This window comes from Amphibalanus amphitrite, unplaced genomic scaffold (genome assembly GCF_019059575.1).
Source record: "Amphibalanus amphitrite isolate SeventyFive unplaced genomic scaffold, NRLGWU_Aamphi_draft 000133F_arrow, whole genome shotgun sequence".
Classification (NCBI taxonomy): domain Eukaryota; kingdom Metazoa; phylum Arthropoda; class Thecostraca; order Balanomorpha; family Balanidae; genus Amphibalanus; species Amphibalanus amphitrite.
In genome coordinates this window covers 338160-357134 of record NW_024881628.1, presented here as the reverse complement: position 1 = coordinate 357134, position 18975 = coordinate 338160, and the positions used below count along the sequence as shown (strand labels likewise).

Sequence of the window (18975 nt, the reverse complement as noted above, 5' to 3'; positions counted from 1 at the left end):
GATTATTACTCCAACTTCATGGAGATTGACCGCCTGACTCGGACTACTGTGACACATGTGACCTCAGCTCTAGCGACCCAGTTCGCTCGCTATGGCATTCCAGAAACGCTGGTTAGTGACAACGGCCCACCGTTCAGCAGCTGTGAGTTCAAAGCATTTCTGCGTTCGCTGGATATTGATCATGTTACCTCCAGCCCAGGCTATCCGCAGTCGAATGGCAAGGCTGAGAACGCCGTGAAAACGGCGAAGAGTTTAATGCGTAAGGCTATCGCCTCCGGTGAAAACTTCCTTTGGGCGCTGATGACGTGGCGTAATTCGCCCAGTGAAGGGTCAGACATGTCGCCGGCACAGAAAATGTTTGGACGTGCCTGTCGGACGTTTTTGCCTACTCCCAGGTCAAACTTGCTTCCCGCGTACCCGACTCCTCTCCCGAGTGTTCTCGCTGACAATAAACTGCGCCAGGCGAAATATTACAATCGTCGGACGCAGCCCCTGACCCCTCTGGTCGTGGGTCAGCCCATTCGGATGCGCCTCCCTGGACAGCGCACATGGACCCCTGGCGTCTGTACAGGAATAGCTGGGCCGCGATCTTACTGGGTGCGCGTGAATGAAGTGACCTATCGTCGCAACCGCCGCCAGTTGTTAGCCACCAATGACCCTCTGCCTGTACAGAGTGATCACTCGGACCCAGACCTGCTCGGTCCGCCACGGGAACCCACCGCGTTACCAGAGCCGCCTCAGACTCCTCCCGTCGCCACCGGCACGGGCGTGCGCCCGCTCGTCGTCCCGCCCGTGCCTCCTGGCGAACCGTGGATGGATGTGCCGTCATCTCCTCCGCTCCCGCCGTCCCCCGTCCATGCGCCTTACGCACCACTGACCGGGGCAGGCTCACCGCCGGTCATAAGTCGCCGTCCCCAGCGCGAAAGGCGCCCGCCCGCCTATCTGTCCGATTACGTTAGATGAATCACTGTTCGCGTCAGTTCAGTTCGTGTTCACTGTTCTTGTCAGTTCGTGTCAATGCATGCTGGATGTGGCTGCATACTTATCAGCAAACGGTAGAATGACCAAGCGTCATGAGAGGTATGCAATGTAAATATTTTGTTGTGCTTTATACTGTTTTGCGATTACCAGTTGTGTTACAGTGCTCAGTCCTTCAGTGCCGCGGTATAGCTTCGTCGCACAGTAGCTTTGCGTAGCATTTGATGTGGTGCATTGCACATGTGTGTTCGTGTACGGACACCAGCATGTCCGTGATCTCGATATCTCATTGTCGCAGGAGAAGGGATGTGGCGTATTGTAATGTGTAGTGTCCTGAGACGTGCTGTCATCTAACGGCAGAAAAGCGAACTCGTGGTTGATGGCAAGTGAGGGCGCGGCAGCCAGACGGTTGTGGAGTTAGACACCCGAGCTAGGGTTGGTCAGTACTGTATATCTGACTATCTGACATTACTGAATACATATCATCGTCTTACGTTATCTGATATCTTAAGAACGTTACAGTGGCGAAGAACAGACTTCACCATTGGAATCAGCGTCCAAAACTGTACACATGGACCAGTTTTTATGAAAATCTAAGGGGGTCCCTCTTCCCCCCAAAAACTTTGAATGCCTCTAGGGGCCAAAGTATAATATGTGGCGAAAAACAGACTTCACCATTGGAATCAGCGTCCAAAACTGTACACATGGACCAGTTTTTATGAAAATCTAAGGGGGTCCCTCTTCGCCCCAAAAAAACTTTGAATGCCTCTAGGGGCCAAAGTATAATATGTGGCGAAAAACAGACTTCACCATTGGAATCAGCGTCCAAAACTGTACACATGGACCAGTTTTTATGAAAATCTAAGGGGGTCCCCCTTCCCCTAAAAAACTTTGGATGCCAAAGTATAATATGTGGCGAAGAACAGACTTCGCCATTGGAATCAGCGTCCAAAACTGTACACATGGACCAGTTTTTATGAAAATCTAAGGGGGTCCCCCTTCCCCTAAACAACTTTGGATGCCTCTAGGGGCTTAAGTATAATATGTGGCGAAAAACAGACTTCACCATTGGAATCAGCGTCCAAAACTGTACACATGGACCAGTTTTTATGAAAATCTAAGGGGGTCCCCTTCCCCCAAAAAAACTTTGAATGCCTCTAGGGGCCAAAGTATAATATGTGGCGAAAAACAGACTTCACCATTGGAATGAGCGTCCAAAACTGTACACATGGACCAGTTTTTATGAAAATCTAAGGGGGTCCCCCTTCGCCCAAAAAAACTTTAAATGCCTCTAGGGGCCAAAGTATAATATATGGCGAAAAACAGACTTCACCATTGGAATCAGCGTCCAAAACTGTACACATGGACCAGTTTTTATGAAAATCTAAGGGGGTCCCCCTTCGCCCCAAAAAAAAACTTTGGATGCCTCTAGGGGCCAAAGTATAATATGTGGCGAAGAACAGACTTCACCATTGGAATCAGCGTCCAAAACTGTACACATGGACCAGTTTTTCTGAAAATCTAAGGGGGTCCCCTTCCCAAAAAACTTTGAATGCCTCTAGGGGCCAAAGTATAATATGTGGCGAAAAACAGACTTCACCATTGGAATCAGCGTCCAAAACTGTACACATGGACCAGTTTCTATGAAAATCTAAGGGGGTCCCCCTTCGCCCCAAAAAAAACTTTGAATGCTTCTAGGGGCCAAAGTATAATATGTGGCGAAAAACAGACCTCACCATTGGAATCAGCGTCCAAAACTGTACACATGAACCAGTTTTTATGAAAATCTAAGGGGGTCCCCCTTCCCCTAAAAAAACTTTGGATGCCTCTAGGGGCCAAAGTATAATATGTGGCGAAGAACAGACCTCACCATTGGAATCAGCGTACAAAACTGTACACATGGACCAGTTTTATGAAAATCTAAGGGGGTCCCCCTTCCCCTAAAAAAAAACTTTGGATACCTCTAGGGGCCAAAGTATAATATGTGGCGAAAAACAGACTTCTTCATTGGAATCAGCGTTCAAAACTGTACACATGGACTAGTTTTTATAAAAATCTAAGGGGGTCCCCCTTCCCCTAAAAAACTTTGGATGCCTCTAGGGACCAAAGTATATTATGTGGCGAAGAAAAGACTTCACCATTGGAATCAGCGTCCAAAACTGTACACAAGGACCAGTTTTTTTGAAAATCTAAGGGGGTCCCCCTTCCCCTAAAAAACTTTGGATGCCTCTAGGGACCAAAGTATATTATGTGGCGAAGAAAAGACTTCACCATTGGAATCAGCGTCCAAAACTGTACACAAGGACCAGTTTTTTTGAAAATCTAAGGGGGTCCCCCTTCCCCTAAAAAAAACTTTGAATGCCTCTAGGGGCCAAAGTATAATATGTGGCGAAAAACAGACTTCACCATTGCAATCAGCGTCCGAAACTCTACACATGGACCAGTTTTTATGAAAATCTAAGGGGGTCCCCCTTCCCCCCAAAAAACTTTGAATGCCTCTAGGGGCCAAAGTATAATATGTGGCGAAAAACAGACTTCACCATTGGAATCAGCGTCCAAAACTGTACACATGGACCAGTTTTTATGAAAATTTAAGGGGGTCCCCCTTCGCCCCAAAAAAACTTTGAATGCCTCTAGGGGCCAAAGTATAATATGTGGCGAAAAACAGACTTCACCATTGGAATCAGCGTCCAAAACTGTACACATGGACCAGTTTTTATGAAAATCTAAGGGGGTCCGAATGTGATTCTGAAAGTGAATCTGAATCTGAGGCTGTCTTGACAGACGTGATTTTTCCGTTATATTGAAAAAACTCGCTGCGCTCGCTCGCTCGTAAAAGACTTCGCTTCGCTCGCTGCGCTCGCTCGCTCGTAAAGATCATATTTCAAACCATAAATTAATGTTCGATAGCCAAATTAAAGAAACAATACCAATACAGGCTTACAGTTTAAGTTCGACATTGTGTTGTCTACGATTAGACAGCTGATATCTCATGCGTGATCAGCACAGGGTATATTGAGTGAAGGGTAGGACGAACTTTGGTAGGAATTTCTAGTATAACTACTAGAAAACCTACTATATGTGGTCGGGACTAGCAAAAAGTTAGTTCAAACTATAATATGGTAGCGCTTATGGTTGGCAGTCGTGACGCGCACGTGACATTCATTTCTTAAATTCCTTAAATAACAGGTTTTAGGGGCCGATTAGTGGGCAGATACATTCAATTAGCTATTAATAATTGATTATGCAAACATTCAAGAATCTACATCATACAATTCTAGCCGAAATCACGCGGCGCACCCGGGATTCGAACTCACGACCCTCGGATCCGTAGCCCGATGCGCTACCGACTGCGCTACCGCGGACCGCGCGTCGACGATCGGAGAGGCGGATCGCGGGTGCTGGCGTGCAGAGAAATCTTTACCCTGTACGCCGTAGAAGATCGGCTGGGTTTCGTGAAAAATGGTAGAGGAATTGTCGAAAGAAAATTCATCGATCTATCATTTGAGACCAAGAACCATTGATTCCTTCAAAGGGTGACCGAGATATCGCTCGCCAAAAACAGGCCATTTAACATGTAAACCCTATGGGCTGGTAGGAAATGTACGCCGTGGAGCAGCAGTGCTACCAACTAACTTCGGCGGGGGCCGGATCAGCACCCCGAAAAACCCCATAGCAGCCACACTTGACGACTTTCTAACAGGTCCCGGTTTTCCCGACTTTTTGGTCATTGACCTGACCTGGAAGGTCATCCAATGACCTAGGACCTTAAAATTGGGTATCATCGGCTTCCTCTCGACCCGGGCAACACGCTGTTTTTCCACAGCGTGTTCACACATTTCACACATTTCTTGAAATGCCTGTGAACGGTGAAAATCCGACCTTTGACCTGACCTGTGACGTCATCGGTTTGACCAAGGTCAATGAAATTTGGTCACAAGGTAGTTCCCCGGTGAGGCTATCGAACGCCGTTTGAATTTTGAAAATCGGCCGGTAAATTTCCGAGATCTTAGGGGGGGGGGCGAAACGGCCCCCCCCTACGGGTGGTAGGGTCCGCCGATAGTCCTACGGGGCGCGGGTTAAAAGGGTGCCGTGCACAAGTCAGTTGGAGGTACACCCTCACAATTTCGCACGTGCAAGGCTCACCCTCTCGCTCGCTCCGTTTGTCGCCCTATAAGGCGTTTTACTGGTTGTTGGTATTTGGTTTGGTATCGGTATCAAGATTTTCCGTAATTGACATCACTAGTCTGTACTCACCAGTAAAACGCCTTTTGGGCGAAGAACGAGCGAGCGAGATAGTGAGCCCTGCACGTGCGGAAGGGCGAGAGGGTACTTCCAACGGGATTGTGCAAAGCACCCTTCTAACCGGTCGCTAGCGGTATGCCAAATTTGAACGCAATCGGCCCAGCCGTTCCTGAGATCTGGAAGCGGCATTCTGCACGTGCGCACGTGCAAACGGGGTCCAAAATGACATTTGCACGGCACCCTACTAACCGGTCCCCAACCGTGTACCAAATTTGAGCGCAATCGGCCCAGCCGTTCTCGAGATCTGGAAACGCCCTCTGCACGTGCGCACGTGCAGTAGCATCCTAACCGCAACACATGGGAATGCATTGCCTGGTAGGTGCCTACCTGTATGCCAAGTTTCAGCGAAATCGCCCCAGTAATTACCGAGTTACTGAAATGGGAACAAATTTGGCACCTCTTCTTTTTGTATTTTGCACGTGCAGTGGGGGTCACTCACATGGATCAGGAGTATCCGACCTTTGGTAGAAGGGATGCAGCTACCCTATAAAAATCACCGCAAGACAATCGCTCAAGCCGCTGCTGAGATATGGGCCTTTCAAAATCACTACTTTTGCAAAACTGCTTGAACACCCTCGACTTTTCACGTGGCACGTGCCACGACGGTCACTGAGATGTATCAAAAGTAGTCAATTACGGGGTAGAAGGGATGGGGCTACCCAGCAAAAAAGACCCCATGCCAATCGGTCCAGCGGTTGCTGAGATATAAGCCTCTCAAAAGCGTTACAGGCCGGGCCGGGCCGGGCTGGGCCGGGCCGGGCCGCTCATACTGAGATTTTTCCGTTATATTGAAAAGACTCACTTCGCTCGCTGCGCTCGCTCGCTCGTAATAATCTTATACAACATGCACTCATTTGTTGGAAAGATGCGTGTATTTACTAGGCATTCTATAGAATGCCTGGTGGCTCAGGCATTCTAATAGAATGCCTGATTCCACACATTGCCTGTGACATGGATATTAGTACAAAAATAAGGAGTGCATATAAAATGATTTTTTTCATTTCTTTAATGTGTAGTGATAAACACGCTTATAATGTAGTGCTAAACACATTCATAGTGATAAACAAGGCGCTAAAAGAAACGAGAAAAATTATCCATAAAATGGAAAATCTTCTTTTTCAGGTTCAGAGGCATCACGCGCCAGGGAACTGGCTTGCTAGCTCGTGAGCTGACCTTCACAAATGTCAGGCTAGAGCAGAGCGGTGTCTATTTGATGGCATACAACCAGGAATATCGCTCATACTCTTCAGCCACGAGACTCGTAGTGAGAGGTAAATAATACTATGCGTATCATTTTAAAAGTCTGAGAAACGTACTGCAGATGTAGTTCATTTTTTTAAAGTTCGATCTTCACTATAAACATCTTTTTTTTTTAACAGGGCACGAGAATTGCCAGCTGAATTACTGAGAAAACTGGTTAGCGTATTGGAGATATGAATTATATTTTCCAAATAAATTTTGAGCACTGTTGATGTAACGTCATGTAAAACCCCGTGCGATGCATTAATTAGTTGTTATAATTTTTCACAAGTCGTCTATGCCTGCAGAGTTGTAAATATAGGCAAACTACGAGCTGAGAGTCTAGGAAATACGAGCCAGCTAGAAATAATTGTGACAAAAGTTGATAGTCTTTTAAATCAATGTGCGCCAACCAGTTTTCTCAGTAATTTAGCCAGCAATTCTCGTGCTGTGTTCAAAGAGACATTTACAGCGAGGGTCGAACTTAGAAAAAACGAACTTTATTAGTCAAAAGCACCAAAAACATGGCAATTTGTACCACGAGATTGTTGCTGGTGGACAGTGCATGATATGCATGTATGTACCTATTATGTTTGGCTCCCTGTAAGATTTTCCGCCCACTTTTATCTTTCTTTTCTGAGTTTGTGTTTTTAAAAACACATTTTCTGTTCTTGCTATTCTCTTTATCTTCCATTCATTTCTCATCTCTTCTGCTCTCGCTCTAATGCACCTCTTTCTGGACTCAGTGCTCCATGTTATGTAAGCAGTACTTGGTTATCAATAATTCTGAATCACTTTTTTCTTCATATGCTGGCTGACAGCATGTCCTGAGAATTTCTTCGGAGCTGCCTGCGACAGACGGTGTCCGCATTGCTTGCACGGAGGCCGGTGCCACGAGGCGACGGGTCAATGCGTCTGTCCACCCGGCTTTATTGGATTTCAGTGCGAAATCGGTAGGTACTGTGGTTGAGTGAAACATAACCCTAGTTACCCGGGCATCACCTTCAGTATTTATTCGTGGGGACTAACTGGTTAAATGGTTAATTTTTAGGTGTCAAATCCAATCATGCCATGCAACGTCATACGGTGAATGTCAGCAAGATTGGTAGGACTCACACCCTCACATAAAGGTCTAGAGGAAGTAAGATACCTAACAGCATCCAGAATGGTGTTAGCAAATAGCACTGATTTCATCAGACTGGTTCGCCTTCATCCACTTTCGACGTCTTCATCGCCGGTACTGTTTCTTTAATAGCATAGTACAATTAAGTTCTAGCTAATTACGGAGCGAGCTAAGTCTTTCGTAGATTAACGGAAATTTCTGAGTATAAGCGGCCGCCCGGCTGGCCGGCCGTGGTCACGCTCACGCTTTTGCGAAGCTTATGTATATCTCCGCAACCACTGCACTGGACCGATTTACAAGCGGTATTTTTTTTGTAGGGTAGCTCCATTCCTTCTACCAAGTATTGGACTATTCCCGATGCATGTGGGCGACCCTTTATGCGCGTGCCACGTGCAAAACGAAGAGGTGTCACTGTCAGTGTTGTAACAATTGCAATATCTCGGTAACTACCTGAGCCGATTGCGCTGAAACTTGGCATGTAGGTAGGCACCCACAAGGTATATCCTTCACTCAATATACCCTGATGCATATCCATGTGCCACAGTTGGGTTGCTGCTCCACGTGCGCACGTGCAGGGGTCGATTCCAGGATTCCAGATCTCGAGAACAGCTGAACTGATTGCGCTGAAATTTGGTACATGGTAAGGGACCGGTTAGTATAGGGTGCCGTGCAAAAGTCAGTTGGAACCCATTTTGCACGTGCGCACGTGCAGGGTGCCGCTTCCAGATCTCGAGATCGGCTAGGCCGGTTGCGCTCCAATTTGGCACATTGCGAGGAGGTACCCCCTCGCAATTTCGCACGTGCAAGGCCCACCCTCTCGCTCGCTCCGTTTGTCGCCCCAAAAGGTGTTTTACTCAAGGCCCTAAAACATAAGGTTGGGCGAAGTTTCCTACCAACAAGGTACTAGAATTTGTCGTGATATTTTGTCCTTGCAGTTGTTTCTTTACAAATATAGAGCAAACAAGCATGTTTTTTAATAGTATGAAAATTTGAAAGGAAATAATAAGTCACTTTACATTTGATTCACAAAAAGCCATTTCGAAATCAAATTCAGTGTAGTTTTGACCAAACTCTAGTCGACTTATCCAGTATCTACTTAATTTTCCAGATGCGTGGTTCAGACAAACACGTTGCTATGGGCGGTTGCTAAGGACGCTATCTCGTATTTGCAGATAGTTTTGTTGTTATGAAAAAGGGTAAAACAAGCTCTTTGGATATTTTCCTGTATTTCGGGGCTCATCTAATTTATCTAGCTTTGGCATAATATTTTTACTTTATCATATCATGGTTCCAGACACAGGTGGTTAATTTCAGCGCGTAAAGAAATAAGAATAAAGACTTATTATGTTATACAGAATGCAAGTCGCCAGTCCCTGGTGGTAAAGTGAATGATACACAGAGATATCTGTTTTTATCCCTGTAGAAGCATCCTTGTGATCTAAGTGTGATCGATCATAAATTGTCTGAGAATCAGAAGTTAGCTATAAGTCAAGAACCACGAAACAACCAGCTTATAGCTGGTGGAAGAGCCGCCACTCAGCTCAGAAAACCGTGAACGGTTGAGACAGCCGACAGGTTGAGAAATCAAGAGACCTGAGGCGCCAGAGAACCAGAGAATGCCTGGGAACTTTAAGGAACCGCCATGGCTACCAGATCTTGACTAGAAACCAGAAGCCATGAAATGACCATTTCACGATCTAAGATGCAGATTCTGGTGCCTGAAAATTGTGTGAACACACTTGACATTCCATCAGCAGCTCATTTCGGTACCGTTTTAAGTCCAGGGCTGCGCAGTCGATGGATTTTCGGTGACTCTGACTCCGACTCCGACTCCGGCTTCCAAAAACCAACTTCGACTCCGACTGCGGGCATACATTACCTATTGACTCCAGCCGACTCTATTTCCGAGTTCGACTCCGCAACCCTGCTAGGTCTGAGGTCATGTCGCATATTATTCGATTCGGCAGGTCTTCCTGAGTCCATTGGTGGCTTTCCCGACTCGCTAGCTCAATTCGATCAAGAATTATTGACGAAAACTAATATGACCTTGATGACGTCATAAATGACGTCACGCAAGGTCAACATTGCAAAAGTGACGCATCTAACCTTGTAAGAAGTGCATCAAATCACGATTCTGTGTGCTTGAGATAGTTGGAGATCGTTCCCGGCGCCAGAATAGCAGTTTTCATTTTTCCCCATTGACTTATAATGGTGAGGTCACGAAAATGACCTGACCTCATATGACTTTTAGGGAAAATCCGAGATATACAAGTTGTGGGACTCATAATGGATACTAGATCCTGCAAGTTTCATTTCCCTGTGACATCTCCTCTGGCAGTGAGGGCGTTGCGAAGTTGCGACATCTGAAGACCGTGCAGAGGTTCACTTATGACGTCATAGGTCAGTGACCTGACCTGACCCAAAAATGCGGTTGGTTTCAAAAGATCCGTCTTGGATCAAAGGTTAGGTATGCCAAGTTTCAGCTCTCTATCGCCAGCGTGTTCGGAGCTGGGGCATTCCACGATAGATCGTACCACTTTTTTCCAATTTGACACCCTCATCTCTCGGAATTTGACGAGAATTGGTCTCAGGGGTAATCAGGGGCTCTGAATCCACCTGTAACAATTTCAGGCTTCGTTATGCGCCAGGCGCGGCCATAGCGCGGGACGCGACGCCAGCGCCGCCTATCGGCAACGCCAGAGAACTAAGGTCGGTGAGAGCACGGATTTTGATGGGTGATAGCGCAGTGTGAAAAAATGGGAAAGTTACATGAAAATGTCGCTATACTACGGTATAGTTCACCATCTGAGCGACATATTTATGTATTTTTATCCATGGCGGATAAAAATTGGACCCGGGATCTGGCCATGGAAGAAAAAAATGTTGGTCAGTGTAAGCACGGATTTTCGTGGAAATGAGCACAGTGTGAGAAAATAGGGAAGTTACATAAAAATGTCGCTATACTACGTTGTAGTTCGCTATCTGAGCAACATATCTATGTATTTGTTATCCATGACGGATAAAAATTGGACCCGGGATCTGGCCATGGAAGAGAAAAATGTTGGTCAGCGTAAGCACGGATTTTCGTGGAAATGAGCACAGTATGAAAAAATAGGGTAGTTACATAAAAATGTCGCTATACTACGCTGTAGATTACCATCTGAGCAACATATTTATGCATTTTTTATCCATAGCGGATAAAAATTGGACCTGGGATCTGGCCGTGGAAGAAAAAAATATTGGTCAGTGTATGCACGGATTTTCGTGGAAACTAGCACAGTATGAAAAAATAGGCAGCTTACATAAAAATGTCGCTATACTACGCTGTAGCTCACTAACTGAGCAACACATCTCTGCACTTTTTATCCATAGGAGAGAAAAATTCGACCCGGGATCGGGACATGGAAGAAAAAAATATTTGCACCACCAAATGAAATTAAGATACATCACTCCCGTTATATTTGTATTGAGTCTTTCATGAAACAATTTCGCTATACTACGGCAAACAGCATGACGTCTCGCATATATTGAGACATATTTTGACAATGCAATGTAGGTATAATACAATTTGGAATGTTCATAAACATTTTATCTTCTCCTGCCAAATCCCGGTGCCAATTCTCCCCGAATATTGGTAAAAAAAATACGTCAGGGTAAACGCATATTACTGAATTTAATTGCATTATATCGCATTTTTCAGTTTATCGTTAAGTCTCCACACAGGGACGTTTTCATCTGAAGTTTGGCCGCCGGAGCCACCGCGAGGCCTAGTTGCACGAGTAGCCGATAGTCGGCGCCACCGTCGCAGTCGGCCGCAGCCAGTATACTGCCAAAAATGGAGCTATTATGATATCGCTCGTTGGTAACTAAGTGTGGCGTGCTTCATAAATGATCGCCGCATAGAGAAACAACCGTTTAATGAAGAAAATGACTTATATTTTACTCATAATAACAATCTGAACCCCAATGTCCGCTTCTATATGGAGTTTGGCGCATAACGTATCAGATAAGTATTTTTTGAGTTATGGTGTATAACATTTTTTGGATCTGGCTTTGCAGCGCTAAGTTTGGCGGGCTGTAACTCTAAGACGGATTATTCAAATGCCAATTGTTATATAACATTGAACTTGCAATAAAACAGAGATTAATATGTATTTTTGAAATTCCGAAAAATACGCTATTTTTGATATATGACATATCGAGTTTTCTTTCATTTGTATTTTTTGGACTTTGGGACCAAATTTTTTTGAATTTTTATCTCTTTTAAAAAAATATTTGGCTCATTGTTAAGAAGTATGCAAAAAATTAGGAAGGTGTTCTTTCTATAAATGTATTCATTTTACGTCACGATAACGGTTTCGACTGATTTCGGGAGGGGAGCTTACAAATGGCGTGGTAAAGCTGCCTAGTGACATCAAGGGTTACTGAAATTTCAATTTAAGTCTGAGTCATCTGAAAAAAAAGTGAAAAGAGGGTTCATCCAACCCTCTTTCCTATAAGCGCGAGGGTGAAAAAGGCTGTTTGGTTCTGACATTGTTTTGGACGCCAATGACCATAGCTGTCCGAGATGAAAGTTACAGGACGCATACATGGTGTCCTCCAGAGGTCTCACAACTTGTATATCTGGGAATTTTTCAAGGTTACATGAGGTCATGTCGGTCACGTGACATCACTGTTATAAATCAATGGGAAAATATAAAAACTGTTATTTTGGCGCCGAGAATGATCTGAAACTATCCCACGTACATGGTATCGTGATTTCATGCACTCCTTGCAAAGTCCAATGCTTTAATTTTGCATTGTTAACCTTGCGTGACGTCATTTATGACGTCACTAGGGACGTACGAGTTTTTCGTCAATAACTCCTAATCAAATGGAGCTAGAGAGTCGGGAAAGCCACCAATGGACTCGGGAAGACCTTCCGAATCGAATGATATGCCATATGATACCCTTTGCCCAGCTTCGTGACCTGAGGGGCTCTGACCTGACCTTGACCCGAGGTCAACTACTTAAGTTGACCTCACCCTAGCAAAAAGTATACCATTCGATGCACCTGAGCTAGGCGAACACAATGATGCCAAAATCGCGGTTCTGCGGCCATTTTTTGCGAAGTTATTTACTAAAAACCGAACCCGTAACTTCAGTCACGTGACCTGACCTCAGACGCTACCGGTTAACCTGAGACCTTAAAATCGGGTACCAAGCGCTGCGACTTGTAACGGCACACACGCTCGTTTTTTTCCGCGAGGCTCTAGCTCTATTTGAAGCGAAACAGCGTGCTGGGGTCGTATCAACCCCTCCGAAACCCATTTTGTTTGCGGGAAAATGAGGAACTTATAGAAAGAACACCTTTCTAATTTTTTGCATGTCGATTTGCAATGACATGAAGTTTATTTTGAAAAAATAAATATGCGAAAAATTTTGGTCCCAAAAGTCATTAGAGGCAAATGAAAAAAGATAAAGGTTTTTGCTCAACAATGAAATTTTTTCTTTGGAATTTTTAAATAGTAATATTAATTTTTGATTCATCGCAAGCTTAGTGTTGTTTACTTTTTGTTGGTTGCTTAAGCCGTTCTTGGGCTATAGGCCATCAAACTCACCGTTACATACCGATGTTAAAAAAATGTAATGCAATATAACTCAAAAAGTTTTGATCTGAGAAGTCTGATATTTTGCCAGGCGTCTTTGGGGCCTATGCTTACCCCTAGGACCGATTTTCATTAAAATCTGAGAGATGAGGGTGACGGGCCTGGTACGATCCATCGTGGAATGCCCCAGCTATCGCTAAAAACCCTATGGGGGGCGGCACCCTCCCCCCCCTCGACCGGCGAGGGATATCTCTGTCAAAGGTTACAGTAAAACAAAAAACTGTTGGAGACCATTCTTGACCTGAAATGACCTTAGGGACATAAAGAGGGGGTCACGGGTGCAATGCTGCGCCTCTTGGGGCACCATATGCGATGAGATCGATGCGTGGCGACTGGCGTACACCTCGCTGTTTCTGCCTTTGAACAATTTTTGTCTACTTTATCTGCTAAAAACACAATAAACACATTATCGAGCGTAGAAACATGACTCTTTTGTTACGTACAAGCTTTGTTCAGTTTGTCTGTAAGCACCATCAAATATTGCAAGCTTCAAGGGGTCAATGCCCTGGGGCTGTGACGTCACGCTGGGGATCGTGACGTCAGCCGTGGGGTTGCCAGTCTAGTATGAACTAGACTTCGGCCCCCCTGGTTTTACTGGTGGATTAATGAATTAAAGTATGCTATTGATATAGGCATGTAGTCTAAACTACCTTTTCTTCATACATACTTGTCTAAGCAGCACACACTCGTATAAAACTGTGGGCTTCTCTAGCCTGGTCCTTGAATACCTCCAATTCATTTGATCTGCAGGATGCGGCGAGTCTCTGTTCGGTATGACCTGCTCCTGGAGGTGTCCACCGGACGATTGCCGGGGTCGTCTCCTCTGCGCGCCCGACCCCTATGGCTGCTCCTGTGGACCAGGCTGGGGAGGAAATGACTGTTCTCGCGGTAGGTTCACCAAAACACTATGAGGTTTGGGTAAACACCTAATTGCGCCGGCACAATTCAATTATCTGCATTCTTGCGGCCCACCAGCTAAGTCTACTACCGGTGCGAGCGACTTTAGCGAATGTCATTTGAGCAAACGTCATTTGAGCGAACCATTTTCAGCGAATGGCAATTCAGCGATTATCAAGTTCAGCGATTATCAAATATGGCGATTATCAATTTTAGCGAAAGCTATTTTTCAGCGACATCTATTTCGTCGACTACAATTTGAGCGACTGCCAGTTCAGCGAAACACTTCATCGTCCTTTAACGTTCTTTTTTTGCGAGCGTATACGCGCGAATGTTTTCGGAATTTCTCATGGTTATCCGGAACTGGATGGCGAATGTCACGTCCAAAGACCTCAGACATTGAGCTACAAATGTAATGCTACATTTCTAAGCAATTCCAACGGTTCAATTTCACCCCCTGCTCTTTATAGAATTTAACAAATAGAATAGTTATATCAAGTTTTGTCCAGACGGTACCTAGACCTACTCATAGGCGGTGGAACGAAGGGGGCTACCGGGGCACCGTGCCCCCTTGATTTTGGCATTTTAACATTAGCCCTATGGGCGTTGCATGGAGAGAATGAGACCAAATGTCGGCGGTGCCCCCCTTAATTGAAGGTGTTCCGCCGCTACTGAACGGTAGCCAATCCATTGTATTTAATTTTGTCTTTACCTCTGGTGGATTACAAACTGTTAGGTGTTATCATGACGTAAGATATAAAACAAAAATTTAAAAACGAAACGTTGCAAGATGAATGATTACACGTTGCGAAATGAGGCCTGATATTTTTGTGGTTTCAGGTTTCCAACAAGATTACTAGAACAAGATAACAGATTTTCAAGCTTTAAAACATTTTTTTTTATTTTGTCGCGCGCAGCTTGAAGCATGACACAAACCAAACGGGTATTCAAAGGGCAAGAATTTCCGAAAAGTAGAAATGATTGACTTTCGTCGCGTTCGGTTTCGCTGTAACTGTATTCGCTCAATTGGTCTCCCATTGACCACCATATATTCTCTCAATCTGGTTTCGCTGATTCTGGTCCTCGCTTACGTTGATAATCGCTGTGATTGAATTCGCCGACTTGACAATCGCTGAAAAAGTCAATCGCTTAAATTGATAATCGCTGAAAATGTTTCGCTCAAATGTCGTTCGCTGAAATGACGCTCGCTCAGGTGTCGCAGAACCGTCTACTACTACTACTTATGTACATATACTCAGCTTTATGTTTATTTGATGTATATTTATGCTTAAATATTTAGGTACTATTCATACTTGATTTCATACACCCATCGTTTCTTTCTTGATAATTCGTAAACCAACCAAGCATCACCTACATAGTAATTGGGTAGGCACAAACAATACCTGAAAACGTCAAGTAACACATGGTCATCGTTTCAGGCTGTCCTCAGGGATCATACGGGCCGGACTGCGCGTTTCAGTGTGGCCACTGCAGATATAGTAGCTGCGATAAATTCACGGGACGCTGCGATCAAGGATGTATCCGGAATGACGTCTCACCACCCCTGTGTCAGGAGTCACGTGAGTCAGTTTTTCTCAAGTGAATACAGGCCGCAGGGAAATCGGTCAAATATCCAGTATCGTTGATAGCTAAGGCGCATGTTACACCATACCATAAGGCATAAGTAGTCATAAGGGAGCTCTCTTTGTGTGAATTTGTTTGTAAGTGTCTAACCCGCTAGTCTTCGGAGCTAGTTAGTGCGCGGTGTAAACCTCCAATGCATTATCAAACTTCTGTCGTAAAGATTGTGATTAGCTGGCCATCTGATGGCCATCTGAAACAGTCTAATATCGTTATTCGCGCAGAGTGGCCTTGGTTTCGCGATCCGCCGGAAATTCTCACGGCCGAATTCACGAGCATCACGATCCGACACCGTCGCTGGACGCGTCGGTACGACAACGGCAACGGCAACGGCTCGCTGCTGACGTACATCGGCCAGATACGGGAGGCGGATGGAGGGCGGCCGTGGAGCTCCGACCCCGCCGGTGCCGGAGTCCGAGACGACAGCCTCGCCGGTCAGACATGGAAAACATTTTCGTTAGCACGTGCTCGGCGATCTGGGTAACCGTGACCATCGTTGACATTTTGGCGCGACTCGGTCTCGACTCCTCCCATGCTCTCTGTTGGTTAGTGTCCTGTATATGGGCCATACTTTAGCTTTAGCGACCGTGATGTAATATGTACAGTTAAAACGAATAATGTGTGCTTATGTACAGACATGTGCATGGATCCGAGTGATGGATCTATGATCTCAGTGGATCTCGAAGCAAAGTACAGGTTGGGATCTATGATCCCACCGGATCCGGCGTGAAAAATACATCTTGGATCTATGATCTCATATGATCTGACGATAAATTAAGAACATGGATCTATGATCTCAGTGGATCCCACCATGCACCACATTTGGAAACCATGTTTAAAGGGTTTCTATGCCAATAAGTGACACAAAACTATGGATTATGACGTGCGATCACATAAAATCACTAAAACAGAACGTTTGTGAGTTGAAACAAGTGCTTTTTTGGGATATCTGTGTTAACAAAAAATAAGTGAGGATCTATGATCTCACTGGATCTCAAGCAAAAAATGAGACTCGGATCTGTGATCCCTATGGATCTCTCGATAAATTACAGAGCTGGATCTATGATCCCGACGGATCCGAGATCAGGATCCGTGGGATCAGATCCCAGATCCATTCTCTCGGATCCATGCACATGTCTGCTTATGTATATCAAAACACATTGCTAAGCATAACCCATTTGATTCTCTGACCATAGTCATGCCAGTGAAACGTGCAACATGGTATTTCAGGGGATGAATTTCAACTGAAATTCGGTAACTTGAAGCCTGACACCAGCTATTTGGTGAGAATCGTCATAAGAGAAATGCCATTGAACGCCCAACAGGACAGCGACGAGCTTATACCGTATCAGGAGGCGGTCACCGATTGTGAAGGTAAGAAGCCCAATCTGAACATTACAAGTCCTTGATCTCCGGTATTTTTACGTTTGCCGCGGCTGACATATTCATTGGTAGATGGTTGAGGCTGAATTTCGTTTTCTACGGAGTAGGTACCTATGTACAAGCTTACAGTCTGGAGCTAATAACATACGCATATTTCCGTTGCTGATAGCGGTAGAGTTTTATGAAACGCTATGGTACAAATCACTCTAACATAACTTTCCTCGCTGGTTTCTCAGCTCCCAACAGCATCGGTGGTATATTGACCAACGAGCTCACAGACACATCGGCCACATTCACGCTCGAGGTATGTATTGTGCAAGCAAGGAATACTTGCTCCAGTTAATGACTTAGGCTTTGGAACTCGGATAGCGAATGACGACTTCAATTCGTGACCACACGTTCAAAGATCAAACAAAGGATTGGTCTCGGTTGGACATACATTTATACTGTTTGCTGCTAAATCCAGCGATTTTGAAGTCGAGTAGCTACATTGTCGATAAACATCACAGTAAACTGTACGTTAGATATATAACATATAACACACGTCTGCTGCCTTGACAGATCTGAGAATGTGATCAAATGACCATTGCTGTTTCCCAATAATAACAGACCATCATTCGGTTGTAAAAAAAGCATCGAGTAAAAATCAATCTATCCTTTTCCCATCACAGGACATCTCAAACAAGCAAACAGCGTGTGCATACAAGTTGAACGTCACTCTGAGTGCCCAGACAGCTGACGGTGCCGGGTCATCCACACGTCTCATCGATTCCGCTCGGTCTCTAAGAGTTCAGTTCACCGGTCTGACGCCGTTCACGGACTACACGCTGACAGTGTTTGCCGTCAGCCGAAAGGGGTCGTCGCCACCACACAGTGAGGTCTTTCGAACTTTGCAAGGAGGTGAGACATAACGATAATTGTCGTTCGATTTGCAGCCAATATACATGAGATATCTTTTCAAATTCGCTGGGAAGAGGCATATCAAAATGTAATTAATTTAAACTTTTTTTTAAAGGTAAGTAAGTGGTCACGAGTTCCTTCTATGCAGCCGTCATAGGCGGCGGAACGGGGGTGACACCGGGGCACCATGCCCCCTTTGATTTTGGCATTTTAACATTAGCCCTATGGGCGTTGCATGGAAAGAATGGGACCAAAAGTCGGCGGTGCCCCCCCCCCCCTTAATTGAAGGTTTTCCGCTGCCACTGGCAGCCGTAATAATTTTCTGGACGATATCATTATAAACAATAACTTAAAAGCCGGTATTTACCATTGAATCGTTTCTAAACATCTTTGTTTCAAGTTTATGTTGTTCGGCATAAAACATAATCTTGCGTTTTCCAGCTCCGTCACAGGTAACACAGCTTCAGCACTTTGAACTACTTCCCGGAAGATTTTCAATCGCGTGGAATGAACCAACAAATCCCAACGGAATCATTGGTGCCTATCAAGTTCTTATACAGGTAAATGTATCTAACACTAGCCGACGATGCTTCTTACCTAATGATGTAAGTGATGTAATGTGCAGCTGTAAACTTTATAGACAGCAGTGCATGCACATTGCATGCTGCATACCTACTGCATAGGCTAAGCTTGTACTCAGTGCTTCGAATGAGCAATGAACATAGGTCCATGTTTTATGTGTGTGTGTGTCAGTGTGTGTTTTTTTTTTTTTGGCTGGGTTTAGTCCTTCTAATCTATTTGGAACCATTTCGGATATTTTGTTTTGTTTTAGGTAAGCACATTCCGTTTGAAACGATAATT

The 18975-nt window shown here is 45.0% G+C and overlaps 1 protein-coding gene across 3 annotated transcripts in view; it reads left to right on the top strand.

Annotated features, from left to right (window-relative positions):
* The window catches only part of LOC122382080 (receptor-type tyrosine-protein phosphatase T-like), a 75363-nt gene that overhangs the window by 16688 nt on the left and 39700 nt on the right, over nt 1-18975 (top strand). Inside the window, exons 8-16 of one of the 3 annotated variants that reach the window (XM_043366992.1) lie at nt 6406-6554; nt 7344-7475; nt 14044-14181; nt 15630-15770; nt 16056-16265; nt 17062-17205; nt 17451-17518; nt 17886-18114; nt 18556-18674. In XM_043366992.1, coding sequence (XP_043222927.1) covers nt 6406-6554; nt 7344-7475; nt 14044-14181; nt 15630-15770; nt 16056-16265; nt 17062-17205; nt 17451-17518; nt 17886-18114; nt 18556-18674 — 1330 coding nt within the window. Of the gene's footprint in view, nt 1-6405; nt 6555-7343; nt 7476-8812; nt 8842-11474; nt 11508-14043; nt 14182-15629; nt 15771-16055; nt 16266-17061; nt 17206-17450; nt 17519-17885; nt 18115-18555; nt 18675-18975 lie in introns of those variants that run through there. The other 2 variants (XM_043366994.1, XM_043366993.1) reach the window with 2 other exon arrangements.